We start from the raw sequence: 20,870 nt of genomic DNA, 5'->3' as shown, positions 1-20,870 counted from the left end.
CGAACACTCAAAACTCTGTATGCTTCTATGCGCTAGTAAGGAGCAATGTGAAGGGGAAATTAAGAAAAAAATTTCCTTTACAATTGTAACCAAAGAATAAAATATTGAGGAATAAATTTAACTGAGGATACAAAAGATGTACACAAAAGAAACCATAAGAAATTGCTAAAAGAAATCATAGAAGACCTCAATAAATGGAAGGGCAAACTGTGTTCACAGACTGGAAGACTAAATATAGTTAAGATGTCAAGTCTACCAAAATTGATTTACAGATTTACTTAAATACCAATTAAAATCCTCAAAAAATTACTGTTCAGAAACAGAAAAACCAATAACCAAATTCATCTGGAAGGGCACAGTGCCCCAAATAGCTAAAAATATCCTGAGAAAGAGAAATGAAGTCAGAGGTCTCACACTACCTGACTTTAAGGCATATTATGAAGCTACAGTGGTCAAAACAGCAGGGTACTGGCATAAGGATAGATACACTGATCAATGGAATCAAATAGAGTGTTCAGATATAGACCCTCTCATCTCTGGGCAATTGATCTTTGATAAGGCAGTCAAGCCAACTCACCAGGGACAGAACAGTCCCTTCAATAAATGGTGCTTGGAACTGGATATCCACATGCAAAAGAATGGAAGAGGATCCCTATCTCACATCCTATACAAAAATTAACTCAAAATAGATCAAAGACCTAAACATAGATCTAAGACCACAAAATTTTTAGAAGAAAACGTGGGGAAATATCTTATAAAACTTGTAATAGGAGGAGGTTTCCTAGGTTTTATATCCAAAGCACAAGCACTGAAGACAGAAATAGATAAATGGGAGCTCCTCAAAATTAAACACTTTTGTGCATCAAGAACTTTGTCAAGAAAGTAAAAAGACAGCCGACAACAATGGGAGACAATATTTAGAAATGACATATCAGATAAGGATCTAATATACAGAATATATAAAGAGACTGTTTAACTCAACAACAAAAAGACAAACAACCCAGTTACAAAATGGGCAAAAAACATGAGAGGAAATACAAATGACTAAAAGGCACATGAAAAGATGCTCAACGTCCCTATTAGGGAAATGCAAATCAAAACCACAATGAGATATCCTCCCACACCCACCAGAATGACCATTATCAATAAAACAGAAAATAACACCTGCTGGAGAGGATATGGAGAAAGAGGTACCCTTATCCACTGTTGGTGGGAATGTAAAATGATACAACAGCTGTGGAAGGCAGTTTGGCGGTTCTTCAGGAAGCTAAGGATAGAACTGTCATATGACCTGGCAATACCACTGCTAGGTATCTATTCAGAGGGCAAGGACACAAATGGACATTTGCACACCAATGTTTATAGCATTTTTTATAATTGCCAAGAGGTGGAAACAGTGCAAATGTCCATCAACAAACAAGTGGCTAAACAAGCTGTGGGATATACATATGATGGGATATTACAGAGCTGTAAAACTGAATAAAGTCATGAAGCATGTAACAACGTGGATGGACCTTGAGGACATTATGCTGAGTGACGTCAGCAAGAAACAAAAGGAAAAATACTGCACAATCTCACTGATATGAGCTAACGTTAATGAATGAACTTGGAGAATTTCCGTTAAAAACACAGGTCATCAGGAGATAGAAATACGGTAGATATTGGGTAACTGGAACTGAAGGGATGTAGATTGTGCAACAGGACTGATTGTAAAAATTCAGAAATGGATAGTACAATATTACCTGACTGTAGCACAATAATGTAAGTACACTGAATGAAGCTGAATGTGAGTGAGAATGATAGGGGGAGGAGAGCTGGGGACACATATGAAACCAGAAGGGAAGATAGAAGATAAAGACTGAGATGGTATCTAGGAATGCTAGAGTACATAATGATACTGACTAAACGTACAAATTAAAAAATGTTTTGGGCATGAGGAAGAACAAAGGAATATCAATATGTCAGAGTGCTGAAAACAGATGGTCATTCTTATTTTATAACTTCAATTTCTGTGTGAGACTAAAGCAAAAAAATGTTTATTTGATGCAAAATTTATATTTTCACCAGTACATTTCCTAAAATAACTGATATGGACTGGTCAGTTGAACACTATAAGTACATGGAACCTTGAAGAGGGCATAAAATTTTGTAGGTTTGTCCAGTGTGATGCCCCGATAAATTCCAGAGTGACTTGAATCGTGAATAAAAAAGTATTTGTAAAGTCCCCTTGGAAGAATCATGAAAAAGGGGGAAATTTCAACTTCCTCATTTGGAGAATTCCTGATATTCTCACAAGCAATGCGGACATCCAAATCAATAGGTCGAGCCATCAATCTTGGGTTTTGTTCATATGAAACTTATCCCTGCAAAGGATAGGCTAAACCTAATTAAAATGAGGCCTAAGAGTCACCCCCAGAGAACCTCTATAGTAGCTCAGATGCGGCCTCTTTCTCAGACAACACAGCAAGCAAACTCACTTCCCTCCCCCTCTCTAGGTAGGGCATGACTCCCAGGGGTGTAAACCTCTCTGGCAATGTGGGGCAGAAATCCCAGAATGAGCTAGGACTCAGTCAGCATCAAGGGATTGAGAAAACCTTCTCAACTGAAAGGGGGAAGAGAGAAATGAGACAAAATAAAGCGTCAGTGGCTGACGGATTTCAAACAGAGTCGAGAGCTTATCCTGGATGTTATTCTTATGTATTATATAGATATTCCTTTTGTAGTTTATGGTGTATTCGAGAGGCTAGAGAGAAGTGACTGAAACCACAGAGCTGTGTTCCAGTAGCCATGTTTCTTGAAGTTGATTGTATAATGATATAGCTTTCACAATGTGACTGTGTGATTGTGAAAACCTTGTGTCTAATGCTCCTTTTATCTACGATATGGACAGAAGAGTAAAAAATATGGATAAAAAATAAATAATAGGGGGAACAATTGTTAAAATAAATTGAGTAGATTGAAATACTAGTGATCAATGAAATGGAGTGGTAAGGGAAATAGAAAAAAATAGGGGGAACAAAGGTTAAAATATACTGGGTAGATGAGTCAATGAGAGGGAGGGTAAGGGGTATGGTATGTATGAATTTTTCTTTTTATTTCTTTTTCTGGAGTGATGTAAATGTTCTAAGAAATGATCATGGTGATGAATAGATGTGATGATATTGTGAGCCACTGATTGTACACCAACTATGGATTGTTCATATGTTAAGAATGTTCATGTTTGTATGTTATTTTGTTTTGTCAATAAAAACATAAAAAACAAAACAAAACAAGTAGTTACAGGACAGATCCCAGAGTTTTTCATAGGCTACCAGTCCATCATCTTAGATTTTTACTACCTTTGTCAGAATACTAGAGGCTAGAAGGAATATATATATATATATATATATATATTTTATCATCGCAATCGACCTGTGTGTGAAAAATAACACAGAAAAAAGCAATAAATTTCAAAGCACATCACAACAATCTGTCATAGAACAGATTTCAGAGTTTGGTATTTTAGATGTTTACTTATAGCTGCTCTAAGACATTGGAGACTAAAAGAAATACCAATATCGTGATTCAGCAATCATGTATAATTTCACCATCACCTTTGATCTTTCTCCCACTCTTTAGGGGTATTTGGACTATGCCCATTCTAACTTTTTCATGTTGGAAGAAGCTGTCGACAATTTGGGATTTGGGGATGGAACTAGTTGATGTCCCGGAAAGGCTGGCCCCTCGGCATTTCATGACTTATCTGGTCAAGGGACCAATCTTGAGGTTGTAAGTTTCTGGAAAGTTGCCCTAGTGCATCAAACCTTTGCAGAATCTTATAGTACCCTAGGTATTATTTAGAATTGGCAGGAATGGTTTTGGTTGGGGTTTAGGAAGTTATGGTAGGTAGCAATGTCTAACTGAAGCTTGCATAAGAGTAACCTAAAGAGTAGCCTGTGAACTCTATTTGAACTCTCTCAGCCACTGATACCTTATTTGTTACACTTCTTTTCCCTCTTTTGGTCAGGATGGCATTGTTGATTCCACTGTACCAGAGGGAGACTCCTCTCTAAGGGTCATCTACCACACCACCAAGGAGACTTTCACCCCTGGATGTCACGTCCCACGTAGTGGGGAGGGTAATTGTTTCACTTGCAGAGTTGGGCTTAAAGAGAGGCCACATCTGAGCAACAAGAGTTCTCCAGAGGTGATTCTTAGGCTTACCTATAGGCAGGCTAAGTTTCTCCACTATGTATATTAGCTTCCTGAGAGCAAGCCTCGAGATGAAGGGCGTGGCCTACTGATTTAGGTGTCTCTAATGTTTGACACAGTATCTGGGGTTTCATGGTGGTAAAGTTTAATAGTTCCATATTGTTTCTCCCATCCCTCAAGGGACTTTGCCAATAATTTTTTATTACCTTGTATTGTTTTTAATAAAGAGCTTTTAATTGTGGATTATTTCAAATAAACACCAAGTATGTAGACTAGGATAATGAACCTCCATATACATACCAGCTAACACCAATTCATGGTCTATCTTGGTTCAGATATACCCCATTCTCTGTTATTTAGAGGCAATCCCCAATGGTGTATACTCTATCTAGAAACAGTTTAGTGTTTCTCTAAATGATAAGGGCATTTTTACATAAGCACTGTGCCATTATCACACCTAATATTCTACAATGTCAATTTCTTTTTCCTTTTTTATTAAAGAGGAAAAGCCCACACCACATACACCAACAGAATTAATACCTAATATTCTACAACATCAATTTCTTTTTCCTCTTTTTTATTAAAGAGGAAAAGCCCATACCACATACACCAACAGAATTAATACTTTGCATAAGTGTGGTGACCTTTGTTACAACTGACAAAAGAATATTACTATAATTGTATTAACTATAAGTCATCGTTTACATTGGGGTTCACCATGTTGTTCAGTCACAAGGATTAGCCGTTTTTTTATATTTTAAAAAGTTTTGAATTTTAATGTCATCAAAATACTCATTTGATGTTCAAATTTCCTATAGTATCATAAGTGTCATTTTTTTATGGTTCTAACATTTTTTAAAACTTTATTATTAGAGCAGTCATTGGTTTATGGCCAAAGAGTATTTTAATGTTATCTGCAATGTACAATTTTTTGTTTTACAAAGAATGTATTTAGTTTCACTTGTGTAGTTTTATTGAACAGACACATAGAAAAATGCCTTATGTTATTAATTGTGGGCAACAGAATACAAATGATTGTTAGTTTCTCCTTTGTGTTTTGTTATATTTTCAAATTTTCCAGAGGAAAGAAATAATGGAATATTTTATTTTAACTATCAACAGATCTATCATCAATGGAATCTTTTTTCTTTTCCCCTTAAATGCTTCCTATTCTTCAGGGTGCTACAAGTACTGATAGATAAAAATTTTTTTTTTCTAAGAGCTAATTTCTCCTCTCGATTCTACTTAACCTCCATAACTATTATTGAGACTGCTGACCAGTATATCCCTTCTGTGTTAAAACCTTAAAATACTTCCACATCAGTAAATTCTGCCTCCCTGAGGTCCCTGAGTGCACAGCTCCATCCAGGTGCTCACAATGATCCACAACAGCAGGTAACCTCCAGCACCCCATCCCAAATCTATGTGTGGGGTTCTGACTAAACCATACCACCTATTCGATGTTTTTAGTACCACACCAGTCAAACTTTCCCTGAAACTTGGCACCAACATAAAATTCTGATGGTTACTGCACTGTCAGATTACTACTATAACTTCTTAATAATATAAAACAAAGTATAAAATAACTGCGTAATTAGCAATTAAAAAAAATTCTGAAAGGGCATGTCCAAGATCCCTCACTGAATTTTGCTTCAAGCAGAATACAGATATATAAGTTATATGTTAAAATGAAAAATACTGATTAAAAAATTCCCCTCTGTAGAAGAAATTGAATTGAGACAGACCCACCTATATCCAGACACAGAGAACCCACCCACAGGGTCCCACAACAGGACTAAAGCCATAGGGGAGGGACAGAACACAAAAGGACAGCAAGGAGGAATTCCAAAATGGAAGATTAGGGAGGCAATTGTAAAATCTTTCCTAAAAGCAGCAAGTAGCAAGGCATACAATACCCAAATCAACTGTTTGGGGACTCAGGGGACAGGGAAGGACATTTCAAGGCCTAGGTCAGTGAGTGATGAAGAGTCTGAGAAAACCTGGATATAAACTGCTTCCAGCCCTGGGTCCTAGAGTATATGGCCCACCCTTGAGGGAAAGGTCAGTGGGTCACCTGATGCTTGCCTGAGGGATGGCTACAGATTGGGGCAGCTAGGTGAGTCCTTTGATACAAGTGAAGTGGGGAACTCGGTTCCACGTTGAGCCAGATTTTAGCCAAGAAAGTGAGTGCAAGGAACCCTACAGCTTCAGCTCAGACACAGCCTGGGCTCCAGAAATTAACAGCTTCTGAAGACAATCAAGTCACCGAACAGCACCATCTGTTGGACAGGCTGGAAACTGCAAGGGAATTGCATGGCTTTTCAGAACTCTCCAGACCCTATCCCAGGCCAATCAGAGCTGATCTATAGCCCCTGCACAGGAACCCAGCTCTGCTTTGACTGAATACAGATGACCAAACTGTCAAAATAGCGCCTGAAAAAAAACCCAGGTCTTGCAGGTCAGTTAAAAGCAGAGCACTCCTGGGTCTGCTGCTGGCTAGGGAAGTGGAACCTCTCAGCCCCCAAGCACCAGGTCTTTCCACATAGGTGCCTGAGAATCATCAGACACATTGCGCCCACAGGTGGAGTCTCAGCCAAGATGCACAGTGCCCACCCCTTATCCCCCAGAGTCAGCAGCTTCCAGCACACATGGAGAATTGTGGCCCTGATCGAACTGTTATCTAAGCTGGGTCCTGATCCAGTGGACTGCAGTAGTAGGGAAGAGGCAGCATTGCGGGGAAAAGAGCACCAACTATTGGGAAGGTAGGGAAAATGCAGTCTGGAAAGCTATATTTCTGCCCATCTCCTAACCAGACTTCTGAAAAGGGCTGCACTTGCTGTGAGAGGTCCCGCTCTGGCTTGCTGGGAATAACTGTCAAACCAAGTGCCAACAAAGACATCCAAAGCAAACCCAAGCAACTAAAAATCTTAGATGACTGAGGGAAATTAATTTTCAAAAGAACATTATCAGGCAGGCCACGGTGGCTCAGCAGACAAGAATGCTTGCCTGCCATGCCAGAGGACCCAGGTTCGATTCCCGGTGCCTGCCCATGTAAAAAAAAAAAGAACATTGTCAAGATGATCAACTGTCAAGAAACCAAGAAAAATCACAAAGTACATGAAGAAGCAAGAAGATATGACCAGGTTTTCTTTCGGGCCAAGATGGCGGCTTAGCAATGTGTGCGTTTTAGTTCGTCCTCCAGGACAAACTACTAAATAATCAGAAACAGTACATACAGAACAGCTCCTGGGGCTGCGTCCGTGACCGGACACACAGCGTACCCCAGCCTGGACCAGCTGGACTGGCTGTGAGCCCCCCAAGCCATGGCAGCAGGCACTCCTCCCCCACAAGCTGCTTCCCAGAGGGGAAAGGAAAGAGACTTTACCAGCAGCAGGGGCTGAGCCCAACCAAACGCCAATTGTGGAATTAATTAACAAATTCTGACTACTAAAAACAGGCCCCAACTCAGGTGAACGTAGCCAAAGCAGAGCGCGCTCATTTTTGCCCCAGCGCCAAGGGGGCAGGGCTGATGGAAAAAGGAAGCAGAGGTTTTTGTGGCTTTGGATACAGCGGCAGGACTTCTCAGGCTGCAACTTCCCCAGGCAGAGCAGAAACAAGCTTGTTTGAGGGCTTGTCTGGAGCCTGTGCCTTCCCCAGGGGAGGGGTGAAGCCCAACTCAGGTGGAATCCCTCTCTCAAGGAATTCAGACACCAGGGCTTGGTAATTTGAAGCCATTAAAACCAGCCTACAACCTCTCCTCTGTCTCCACCACACCCCCAGCAGGGAGAGTCTTCCCAAGTTAAAGAAACCTCATCATCCCATGGCGGTGGGACCTGCAGCAGACAAGTGCCACATACTGGGCAGACATAAGAAAAACAGAGTTCAGAGACTTCACAGGAAAATCTGTCAACCTGCTGGGTCTCACCCTCAGGGAAAACCAACGCAGGTGACTCTTTCCTCCTGATAGGAGGCCAGTTTGGTCTGGGAAAATCCGGCTGGAGTCTATAATACCTATGTAGACCCTCCTCAGGGTGGGTGGGAAAAGGCACCATACAAGCAGGGCAAGAAACAAGAAAAAAAGAAGTGAAAAATTTTCCTCTGTTAAACAAAACCTAAGCCAGAGGTCCAGAAAAAGCTAAATTGAATGTCAAAGAACAGAGAGACAACAAACTCATCCAGCAAGAAAACTTTAGGTAAAAGAAGTGAAAGTAATCTTCAGAATAAACTATTAAGGTAATTAAACACCTAGACACCAGCAAAAAAAAACAAATCACACTAGGAAAACTGAAGATATGGCCCAGTCAAAGGAACAAACCAACAATTCAAATGAGATACAGGAGCTGAAACAATTAATTCGGAATGTACGAACAAACATGGAAAACCTCATCAGAAACCAAATCAATGAATTGAGGGAGGATATAAAGAAGGCAAGAAAAGAACAAAAAGAAGAAATCAAAAGTCTGAAAAAACAAATCACAGAACTCATGGGAATGAAAGGCATGGTAGAAGAGATGGAAACCTACAATGGTAGATTTCGAGAGGCAGAACATAGGATTAGTGAACTGGAGGACAGAACATCTGAAATCTGGAAAGAAAAAGAAAATATAGGGGAAAAAATGGAAAAATATGAGCAGGCACTCAGGGAATTGAAGGACGATATGAAGCGCACGAATATACATGTTATGGGTATCCCAGAAGGAGAAAAGAAGGGAAAAGGGGGAGAAAAACTAATGGAGGAAATCATCACTGAAAATTTCCCAACTCTTATGAAAGACTTAAAATTACAGATCCAAGAAGTGCAGCATACCCCAAAGAGAACAGATCCAAATAGACGTACTCCAAGACATTTACTAATCAGAATGTCAGAGGTCAAAGAGAAAGAGAATCTTGAAAGCAATCCATCACATACAAGGGAAACCCATATGCGCAGATTTCTCAACAGAAACCATGGAGGCGAGAAGTCAGTGGGATGATATATTTCAATAATTAAAAGAGAAAAACTGCCAACCAAGAATTCTATATCCAGCAAAACTGTCCTTCAAAAATGAGGGAGAAATTAAAACATTTTCAAAAAAAAAAAATCACTGAGAGAATTTGTGACCAAGAGACCAGTTCTGCAAGAAATACTAAAGGGAGCACTAGAGACAGATATGAAGGCAGAAGAGAGAGGTGTGAAGAAGAGTGTAGAAAGGAAAACTATGAGTAAAGGTAAAAAGAAGGAAAATTAGGAGGACATATAAAAGCCAAAAGGCAAAATGGTAGAAGAGGGTACTGCCCAGGCAGTAGTAACACTGAATGTTGATGGATTAAGCTTCCCAATCGGGGGACATGGACTGGCAGAATGGATAAGGGAACGGGACCCATCTATACGCTGTCTCTACTCAAAGGACACGAGGGCAAGGACACAAACAGACATTTGCACACAATGTTTATAGCAACATCATTTATAATTACCAAGAGATGGAAACAGCCAAAATGTCCATCAACAAATGGGTGGCTAAACAAACTGTGGTATATACATACGATAGAATATTATGCAGCTGTAAGACAGAATAAAGTTATGAAGTATGTAACAACATGGATGGACCTTAAGGACATTATGCTGAGTGAGATTAGCCAGAAACAAAAGGACAAACACTGTATGGTCTCACTGATATGAACTGACATTAGTGAATAAACTTGGAGAATTTCACTGGTAACAGAGACCATCAGGAGATAGAAATAGGGTAAGATATTGGGTAATTGCAACTGAAGGGATACAGATTGTGCAACAGGACTGAATGTAAAAACTCAGAAATGGACAGCACAATATTACCTAATTGTAATACAATTATGTTAAAACACTGAATGAAGCTGAATGTGAGAATGATAGAGGGAGGAGGACTGGGGGCACAAATGAAATCAGAAAGAAAGATAGATGATAAAGATTCAGATGGTATAATCTAGGATTGCCTAGAGTGTATAATGACTAACTAAATGTACAAATTTTAAAAATGTTTTTGCATGAGGAAGAACAAAGGAATGTCATTACTGCAGGATGCTGAAAACAGATGGTAATTAATATTTTAAAATTTCAACTTATGTGTGAGACTAAAGCAAAAATTGTTTATTTGGTGCAAAATTTATATTTTGACTAGTGCATTTCCTAATATAACTTATGTAGATAGCTTGGATGAACAACATAAGTACATGGAACCTTGGGTAGGACATGAGATTTTGTTGGTTTGTCCAGAGTGATGCCCCAATGAATACCACAGTGATTTGATCAGTGAGTGGAAAAGTATTTTCAAAGTCCCCTTTGGGGAATGGTGAGAACAGGGGAAAATTCAACCTCCCCAAGTTGAATTCTTGATATTCTCACAAGCAGTGTGGACAACCAAAGCTATAGGCTGAGTCTCCAGTCTTGGGGTTTGTTCATATGAAACTTAACCCCACAAAGGATAGGTCAAGCCTACTTAAAATTAGGCCTAAGAGTCACCCCCAGGAGAACCTCTTTTGTTGCTCAGATGTGGCCTCTCTCTCCAGTCAACACAACAAGCAAACTCACCACCCTCCCCCTGTCTACGTGGGACATGACTCCCAGGGGTGTGGACCTTCCTGGCAATGTGGGACAGAAATTCTAGAATGAGCTGGGACTCAGCATCAAGGGATTGAGAAAACCCTCTCGACCAAAAGGGGGGAAGAGCGAAATGAGACCAAGTGTCAATGGCTGAGAGATTCCAAACAGAGTAGAGAGGTTATCGTGGAGGTTATTCTTACACATTAAGAAGATATCGCCTTGTTATCCAAGAGGAAATGGACAGGCTGGAGGGAACTGCCTGAAAATGTAGAGCTGTGTTCCAATAGCCATGTTTCTTGATGATGATTGTATAATGATGTAGCTTTCACAATGTGACTATGTGATTGTGAAAACCTTGTGTCTGATGCTCCTTTTATCTACCTTGTCAACAGATGAGTAGAACATAAGGAATAAAAATAAATAATAGGAGGAACAAATGTTAAAATAAATTTAGTTTGAAATGCTAGTGATCAATGAAAGGGAGGAGTAAGGGGTACGATATGTATAATTTTTTTTTCTGTTTTCGTTTTATTTTTCTGTTGTCTTTTTATTTCTTTTTCTGAATTGATGCAGATGTTCTGGGAAATGATCATGATGATGAATATGCAACTATGCGATGATATTGTGAATTACTGATTATATATGTAGAATGGAATGATCACATATTAAGAATGTTTGTGTTTCTCTCCTGTAATTTTTTAAATTAATTTAAAAAATTTAAAAAAAAGAAGATATGACCAAGCGATCAAATCAAAAAGCTGGAGGAGACAGAATTTGGAACAAATGATCAAAGATGTTCACACAAATCTCCTAAATAACTTCAATGAGTTGGCTAAAAACATATAGGATATCAAAAATACACTAAAAGAGCTTTCTATTTGAAAGAATAAATAGAAAAATAGCAGATCTTACAGAAATGAAAGAGACTACATCAAATTTAAACTATACTGGAGAAACACAACAGCAGATTTGAAAAGGGAGAAGAAAAACTAAGTAATCTAGAGGATAGAGCTACTGAAGTTGAATACACAAAAGAACAAATGGTAAAAAAGATGGAAAACTTTGAATGGGATTGCAGGGAAGTAACTGACAGCATGAAGTGCACAAATATAAGAATCCTTGGTGTCTCAGTATAAGAGGAGAAGAATAAGGGGCTAGGAAGATTATTTGAGGAGAAAATAGGGGAAAACATCCCAAACCTTATAAAAGACATAAATATGTAAAATAAAGAAGCCCAATGAACTCCAAATAGAATAAATCCAAACTGACACACTCCAAGACATACTTCCAGCTGGTCAAATGGTGAAGAGAACCAGAGAGTCCTGAAAGGAGCAAGAGAAAAGTGAATAACCACATACAAGGGAAGCAACCTAAGACTAAGCACTGATTACTCACCAGCCACCATGAGGCAAGAAGGCAGTGGTATGATATATTTAAGACTGTGAAAGAGAAAAAATGCCAAACAAGAATTCTTCATCCAGCAAAGTTGTCCTTCAAAACTGAGGGAGAATTTTAAATTTTTACAGATAAACAAATAAATGCTGAGAGAATACATTAACAAGAGACCTGCCCTGCAAAAAATACTGAAGGGAGTTCTGTTCACTGGAAGAAAAAAAAAAAAAACAGGAGAGAAAGTTCTGGAGGAGGACACAGAAGTAAAGAGTTTTACTAAGGGTAACTTAAAGAATAAAAAGGGAAAGATAAAAAAAATAGATCTGACAAAAACCAAAGGATAAGATGATAGATTCAAGAACTGCCTTTACTGTAATAACTTCGAATGTTATCAGACTAAACTCCCTGATTAAAAGACAAAGATTGGCAGAATGGATTTCAAAATATGATCCATATATATGCTATTTACAAGTGATTCATCTTAGACCCAAGGATACAAATAGATTGAAAGTGAACGGATGGAAAGAGATACATGCTAGCTGTAACCAAAATAAAGCAGGAGTAGTTATACTAATATCCGACAAAAAAGACTTTAAATGCAAAGATGTCTTAAGACACAAGGAAGGACACTACATATTAATGAAAAGGACAATTCACCAAGAAGAAATAACAATCATAAATGTTTATGCACCCAATCAAGAAGCTCCAAAGTACATGAGGCAAACACTGGCAAACCTGAAGGGAACAACATAAGTTTTTACGTTAATAGTGGGAGACTTCAATACACTACTCTCTCTTCTATAGATAGAAGAACTAAACTGAGGATCAATAAAGAATTAGAGAACATAAACAATGTGATAAATGAATTAGATGTAACAGACATATGCAGATCATTACACCTAAAACATTAGTATATATATTCTTCTCTAATCCTCACGGAACATTCTGCAGGTTAGATCACATACTGGGGCACAAAACTGGTCTTAATAAATTTTAAAAGACTGAAATTATTCAATGATGAAAGAGTAAAAATCAAGGACTTAACTGCTTACTTGGAGGAACTAGAGAATGAACAGCAAACTAACTGCAAAGCAAGCAAAATAAGTGAAATTAAAATTAAAGTAGAAATAAATGAATTGAAGAATGAAAAAAACAATACGGAACCAGACACAAAAGGACAGATATTGAATAATTTAATTAATATGAACCACCTAGAAAATGTCAATCCAGAGTCTTAAAATTTAGAATATAGAGGACCTACAGACACAGAAGCTAAAGAAGGAGGAGCAATTATATAATGTGTACAGATTTATTAATGAGGTTGATCTGAAGTATTTGGGAATGGATAGAGGTGATGTAGTTCATTATTTGGATTATAAGTAATAGTGCCTATTGAAGGTGAATACAATTTTAAGGGGTTGTATAAAGTCATGTATCTCACTAATTAACACTAAAAAATATAAATAAATTCTTGCATGAAATACTACAAATGTATAACACTTTTACAAAGAGTAATACAAGGAAAAAATTACCTATTGCATGCTATGGACTGTATTAAACAGTAATTTTAATAGTATCACACCAATACTAGGAGCAAATAATTGGGGGAGGATAAGGCATATGAAGTATTTGGGGTTTTCTTTTATGTGTGGCTGTATCTATTATTTTTCTCTTTGGAGCAATGAAAATTGTCTAAAATTAAGAGTGAGGACTACTGTACAATGAAGTAAAAATACTGTGAGGTGTTGATTATAAATTTTAGATAGAATATATGGTATGTGAATATATTTCAACAAAAACCACAATCATACATACAAATAAATGAATGAATGAATGAATGAATAAAGAGAATGACAGAAGTGCTGGAGAAGATATGGAGAGAGAGGTATATATATTCAGTGTTGACAGGGAAGTAGACTGGTGCAGCCACTCCAGAGGGTAATGTAGCAGATCTAGAGGAGGCTAAATATAGGGTCACCATAGGATTAGCAATCTCATTACTAGGAATATACTTGGAAGAACTGAAAGCTGGGACATGAACAGACATCTGCACACGGATGTGTACAGTGGCATTATGCACAACAGCCAAGGGGAAGGACAAGCTGGGATGTATACATGAGATGGGCTATCATGTAGCTACAGAAAGGAATGAAGTGGTGAGGCATGCAATAAGGTGAATGCGCCTTGAGGACATTATGTTGAGCAAAATAAGCCAGAAACAAAAGGACAAATATTGTATGGTCTCATTTAGAAAATGCATATAAGAAAACTAGGGCCTAGATTGTGAGCTCTTACAGTAGTCACATTCATTCCTGAGTTTTAAGCGTTATTTCTAAATTCTGAGATGCTGTTCTTCTTGTGCATAGGTTGGTAGTTCCCTGGATCTATAGATACTTGTGTGACACCTAAGACTCACAGTTAAGAATTCTACAGGTCTAAAAGTCAGCATTACTCCATAGACCAACTGAGAGATGAGACCTCAACTAGAGCTATGTATGAAGCTGAACTGCTTGTGACTCAGGTAAATCAGAATACAGGGTAAAGGATGATACTGTCTGTATTTTAAAACTTCAGCTTCTGTGAGACCAAAGGAAAATATGTATATTTTATTCAAAATTTAAATATACTGTAGCACACTAACTTAACCTGTCTGGCCAGTTTACTTAAACAACCTAAGTACTTGGAGCCTAGAATAGGGAATCAGATCTGATGATTCTGTGTAGCTTAATGTAATACCATGATACAGTCCAGAGTATTTTGAGCAGATAATTAAAAAGTATCTGCAAAATCCCTTGAAGGACTGGAGAAAAAATACGGAACTATTAAACTTCCCCACCTAAGAAATTCCAAATTTAATAAGCCAAGCCCTTGACCTTGAGGCTGGCCCTTAGGAAACTTATTTCCGTAATGGTAAGCTAAGACTATTTATAAATATGTCTAGGAGTCACCCCCAGAGAACCTCTTTTGTAGCTCAGATGTGGCCTGTCTCTAAGCCAAACTCTGCAAATAAGCTCATTATCCTCCCACCTTATGTGGAACTATACTTTTAGGGATATAAGTCTCCCTGGCAACATGTGTCATGACTCCCAGGGAAGAGCCTGACATCATGGGATTGAGAATGCCTTCTTGACCAAAACAGGGAAAAGAAATGTAACAAAATAAGGTTTCAGTGACTAAGAGATTTCAAAGAGTTGAGAGGTCATTCTGGAGGTTACTCCTATGCAAGCTTCAGGAAGATATTACAAATTGCCATGGTATGGCAAGTCCCAACCAAAAATATTCCTTAAAGCCCAAAAGAAAACCCAGGGCTCTATGCAAGACTCTATAAAAGTTTTACTTATTAAGTTTATTTTTAAGAAATTTAAAACATCCAGATTGTTCATCTGCCAGATAAGCCCTGAAGCTCAGTCTCGCCCAGAACATCAACAAATTGCATTCCCCTACCCTATTATGTCAACACCCCTTTTCAACATGAAGAAACTAGAATAGCCATTGCCCAAATATCCCTGAAGACTAAGAGAATGATCCTATAAATCATTATACAGATATTTCTTTTTAGTTTCCAGTGTATTTGAACAGCCAGAAATACCTGAAATTATGGAACAGTAACCCATACTATACTTTGAAATTTGCTTTATAACTACTTATTAAAATATACTTTGAAATGTATCACATTTCTGTATATATGTTATATTTCACAATTTAAAAATGTTTAAAAAAATGTAATATATACATACAATGGAATATTATGCAGCTATAAGAAGGAATGAGGTCCTGAAACATATGAAAACATGCATGAACCCTGAGGACATAATACTGACTGAAATAAGCCAGACCAAAAGGACAGATACTGTATGATTTCACTAATATAAACTAACTAGAACATGTAAACTCAGAGTCTTAATATGTAGAATACTGGGTTCCTAGAGACAGAAGTTAGAGAAAGAGGAGCAGTTACCTAATATGTACATAATTGTTAACGAGGTTGAACTTAAATGTTTGGGAATGGATACAGGTTATGGTAGCTTGTTACTGGGATTATAAGTAATAGTGACATATTACAGGTGAATTTCATCATAAGTCGTTGTTTAAAGTCATATATGTTAAGTTCTTGCAAGAACTATTACAAAAGTAAAAAAAATAATAGAAATAGAGGGGTATTTGAGAAAAACAAAGGTATTACAAAATATGGACTACATTTAACAATATTTTAATATTCTTTCATCAATAGTAACAAATTTATTACACCAATACAACAGAAGGGAATAAGAAGTATAGGAGAATTTGGTTTGACTTTTTATTTTTATTTCTGTTCTGGATTAATGAAAATGTTCTAAAATTGATTATGGGTATGTATGCACAACTATATGATGATACTGTGAGCAAGTGATTATATTCTTTAGATGATATATGTGGTGTATGAATATATCTCAATGAAAGTGAAAAAAAAAGAAACAATATCATGTATCCTTTTAACATCATTATAATCTCCATATTACAAGGGTTTCTGTTTCCAGCCAATATTAAATTAGCATCACAAATGATAACTTGTATCATAATTATCTCACAATTATCAATTACTGAATTTATCTCGTAAGACTTAAAAAATGCCACCATAGATAGAAGGTTACTAAATCATATCTAAGGATACTGGCTTTAAATAATTTTATAGTTCTCTAAAAATATTTCTAAAATACTATTTAAATATTAAAATATATAAAGTGCTTACCTCCGCTCTTTTCAGCATTTCCCATTTGTTCAATATTTTCATGGCAAATACTTTATCTGCATTTTTTAGCTTAACGACAGCAACCTAGAAAAGATAAAAAATATATAACTTTAAAATATGACTTTTTCAGTCATCCATTTTCCTTTTTCCTCTCTGTAAAAAAAATACCAATTATCAATAAGTGTAATGCAATTCAAATTCTGAGATCTTAAATTAAATAATGTTTTCAGATTAAAAAATTATATTAGTAAACGTGCCAAATAAATATTTGTGAACACTTTATCAGTTAGTGATTACATATTAAACCCTCCTTTCCAAGTTTTCTGCCCTGGAATTTAAACTCAGCATCTACTACTAAGAAATGGACCAAAATGCGCAACATGAAAGAACTAGAGCTTATTAAATAATGCATGACAAATTGCAACATGATGCTACAGGGAATGCCAGCTACCAAGACAAACATGTTCCACAGGGATCAAATGATATGAAATGACCTAAAAATGATTCCATTTTTCACACCACATACTCTTAACACACTATACCACGTCCCTGCACACCACACCACCCACACACCTAGAGAATAATTAAGACAAAAAGTTCTACAAACTGTGGGTGTTACAGATTCCTTTCCAACAAAAATGGAACTCATTTCTGAAATTTTTATTTTAGTTATAGATCAAAAAACTGTCAAATACAAGTAATAAGCCCCATTCTTACCATCAATAAACTGATTACATTTGTTTCTATTTCTCTGCTTCAGTTTTACTAATCTCTAAGGCTTTCAGCTCACAGGTAATGCTGTTAGACTAAACTATAGAAGAGAAATAGAGGGGTTCAGTGTAAAGTTTCCACTTATTACGGAGCAGGGAAGACAAAGGAAGATGAATAATGTTCTAATACGCAGAAAGAGAGAACAAAGTACATATGTAGATTTTCAAACAGTTAAAGGACAGAGAACAAGTTTAAACTGAAGTAGAAGAAAAAAATCTTAATAGAAAATGTGCATGACAAAGGGCATTTAATAAATTTATATTTGTATGAGAATGCAAGAAAAATATTATGACCATATAATTAAAACCAGTGTAGAAATACTATATAAATTAGGACATTTCTTGGGAATTGTGAAAATGGTTGTAATAATTGTGTCCACAGTGTCATCATTTAAAATTTAGAATGGAGGGAATGAATAGGAATGATCTCAACTTAAAATTGTATTCACTTCAATCTTTAGTCAAACCTGGTCAAATGAGGAGAAAGAATGTGTCGGTTAAATTTATCTTCCAAAGGGCTCATGCTAAAGGAAAAGGGGCTATAATAAAGAGCAAGAATAAACTTGAAACATTGTTTCACTAAGCCCCTGAAAGGCTGAAAATACAAATTAAGATATTCTGTAGACTGAAATCAAACATTGCACAACAGGGCGTGTGAATGAACAGACAGGAGCACTAAGCTACACAAGCTATATTTACGACAGAGAAAAGAGAGAGAAGGATATCACTTAATCTCTCCTTTATTCCAATTTAGGGTAGAATGGCTAAAGGACCCAAATATACAGCTAAGGAAGTAGCAGTAGTAGTGCTAGTAACAGTTGCCACCAATACATATGAATGTGCCATAAATAACAGGTACTATGCTAAGAGTTTTAAACAGGTACACAATCTTTATCTCCAATTCTAAAAGCCAAAATGTTTTCATACCTCACTGGCAGCATGTACTGACATTAGGCTCATTATAGTCTCTTTTAAAAAATCTCCTAAGTGTAAAGACAGATATGCTTCACTCCAAGAACACTGATGTTTGCTTATGGGGTGCTGCTCCAAATTTCATTAGGGGTGTTATATAAAATAGCACATATATACTAAATTACCTTTTTAAAATTCAAAAATATTGAACCAAAACAACCTCTGGATTATAGACTGTGCAGTAGGAATGATGATGATGATGATGATGATATCAATGATGATATCTAGCATTTACTGAACACTAAAACACTTAGCTAGCATATTTAGGGAGGGAATCCTTCCAAAGATTCTTCAGCCAGACTAATGGGGTTTGAATCCTGGCTCTGTCCTTAGTTATATAACTTTGACAAAATCATTTAATCTCTCCATATTTCAATTTTCTCATCTATATAACAGGAATAATGATAGTATATACCTTATATAAATGTGGTAAAAATGAAAATAATTTATACAAGTATGAAGCACTCACAGTTGGGTGTGGAGGTTATTATTCAGTAAGTATAAACTATTATTAGTATGTGTCAGGCAGTACTTGAAGCACATTATAGCTTAATCTCTAAAGTGTCATTTGTGCTACCACTAATATGTGATAGGCCTTACACATTCCAATTTCTTTAATGACAAAAACACGAAACTTTGATCTCTTCAGCTTCTTTCTATATGTAAATATACATCACGTAAATAAATACATAAATATAGAAATTCTCTCAGTTGAAACTATCTATATACAAATAAAAGCTGAGCAACAATATTCACTAGAGTATGGTTTCCAATAAAATAATACTAGGAATAACTTAAATATTCTAAAAAGTGAAATTGGCTAAATATGATATGTAACAGAACCACAGAAAGTTATCTGTCAGCTTGAAAAAAATTGTTCAAGAAGATTATTTAATAAGGAGAAGTTTGGAATATAATGTTAAACGAGACAAAGGAGTTATTAAAGTTTATACATTATGATTATTTTTCTCTACATACACATAAAATACATGGGTACATACATAGATGTGTGTATGTGTGTATCTGTATGCCACGTGTATTGTGAAAGACACCGAAATATGAGAACAGGTATTGCTAGGTGATATGATTTATATTTGTTTTTCTATGTAATATTTGAAGCATGGAATGGGATAGTGTGGGTTACCACACCTCATTCTAGTCATTAAATAACCACTAATTATTGAGGCATTGTAGTGTGATTGATAAGGTCCTAAATGAGACCCAATCTCCACATATGTGTGATAATCAGGAATGCTATGCTGCTGAGTATAAAAAATATCCTCAAAGCTATCTTATAAAATTTTTAGGTAGGCTCATGAAACTGTATCTGGAATGAGGAGTTGTATGTTGAAATAAAATAGTTCAGGAAATATTCTTGAAATATAATAAGATAAATAAAATTGATCATGCTTTTCTCTTTTGACATTACAAATCATTTTCATGTTTACTTCAGTAGAAAAAAACTAAGAAAAAAAGGATTCTCCTAGAACTCTAACTTCAGGCTTAGATTTTCAAGAACCATGGCAAATTGACATAAAAGAGGATAGTATTTAAAAGCATCCTTTCTTGTTTAATTTGATCAAGATGAAAAGGACATTCAGTTTAGCATTGAATGGAAGATTATAAATGTAAGCCAGAACTAAGACATTTTTAAAAAACACTAATAATACAGATGTCTCTAAAAACTGCATATTAAAAGCACTAGGATGTGTAAAAATTACAAACACTAAGAAACAATCAGTTTATAACAAATATATACAAGTGAGTTCTTAAACACAATTTAAATATTATCATCCATAGCTACAGTGCATAAATTAAGAATAATCACCCTATATTAACAGTATTTCAGTATCCAAATAAATAGTTGCCATGTAGTGCTGCAAATCCAGTCTATACATGGTCTATCTAGAATTCAGCACACTTCCTCTGTTCTATCCCATTCCAACCTACATCATATTTTGCCTGGACTGAGCTCTCTGTTTCTACCTATCCCCATAATCTATTTTTAATGCTGGAGGCACAGTGATCCTGTTAAAAGGTAGCTCAGATCATGATACTCTTCAGTCCAAAACTTCCAATGGTTTCCCATTTTTCTCTAGATATGTCAAAGTTTTTACTATAACTCTAAATCCAACATGTTCCCACCCTCCAATCTCCCTGACTTTATAGCACTCTCCTGATAGCTCACTCTCCTATAGCCCTACCAGTCACTTTGCTCAATCCCACCTTAGAGTCTCTATACTTACTATTCCCATAA

The 20,870-nt window shown here is 36.5% G+C and overlaps 1 protein-coding gene across 8 annotated transcripts in view; it reads right to left on the bottom strand.

The window, feature by feature from the left end:
- The window catches only part of CDC42BPA (CDC42 binding protein kinase alpha), a 463,135-nt gene that overhangs the window by 292,399 nt on the left and 149,866 nt on the right, over positions 1-20,870 (bottom strand). For all 8 annotated transcript variants that reach the window (XM_077168549.1, XM_077168550.1, XM_077168551.1 and 5 more), the window contains one exon: positions 16,872-16,955. In XM_077168549.1, the coding sequence (XP_077024664.1) occupies positions 16,872-16,955 (84 nt within the window). Of the gene's footprint in view, positions 1-16,871; positions 16,956-20,870 lie in introns of those variants that run through there.

The sequence above is a fragment of the Tamandua tetradactyla genome, chromosome 7 (assembly GCF_023851605.1).
Source record: "Tamandua tetradactyla isolate mTamTet1 chromosome 7, mTamTet1.pri, whole genome shotgun sequence".
NCBI lineage: Eukaryota > Metazoa > Chordata > Mammalia > Pilosa > Myrmecophagidae > Tamandua > Tamandua tetradactyla.
The sequence above is the reverse complement of the archived record's forward strand: the minus strand, read 5'-3'. Positions and strand labels throughout refer to the sequence as shown.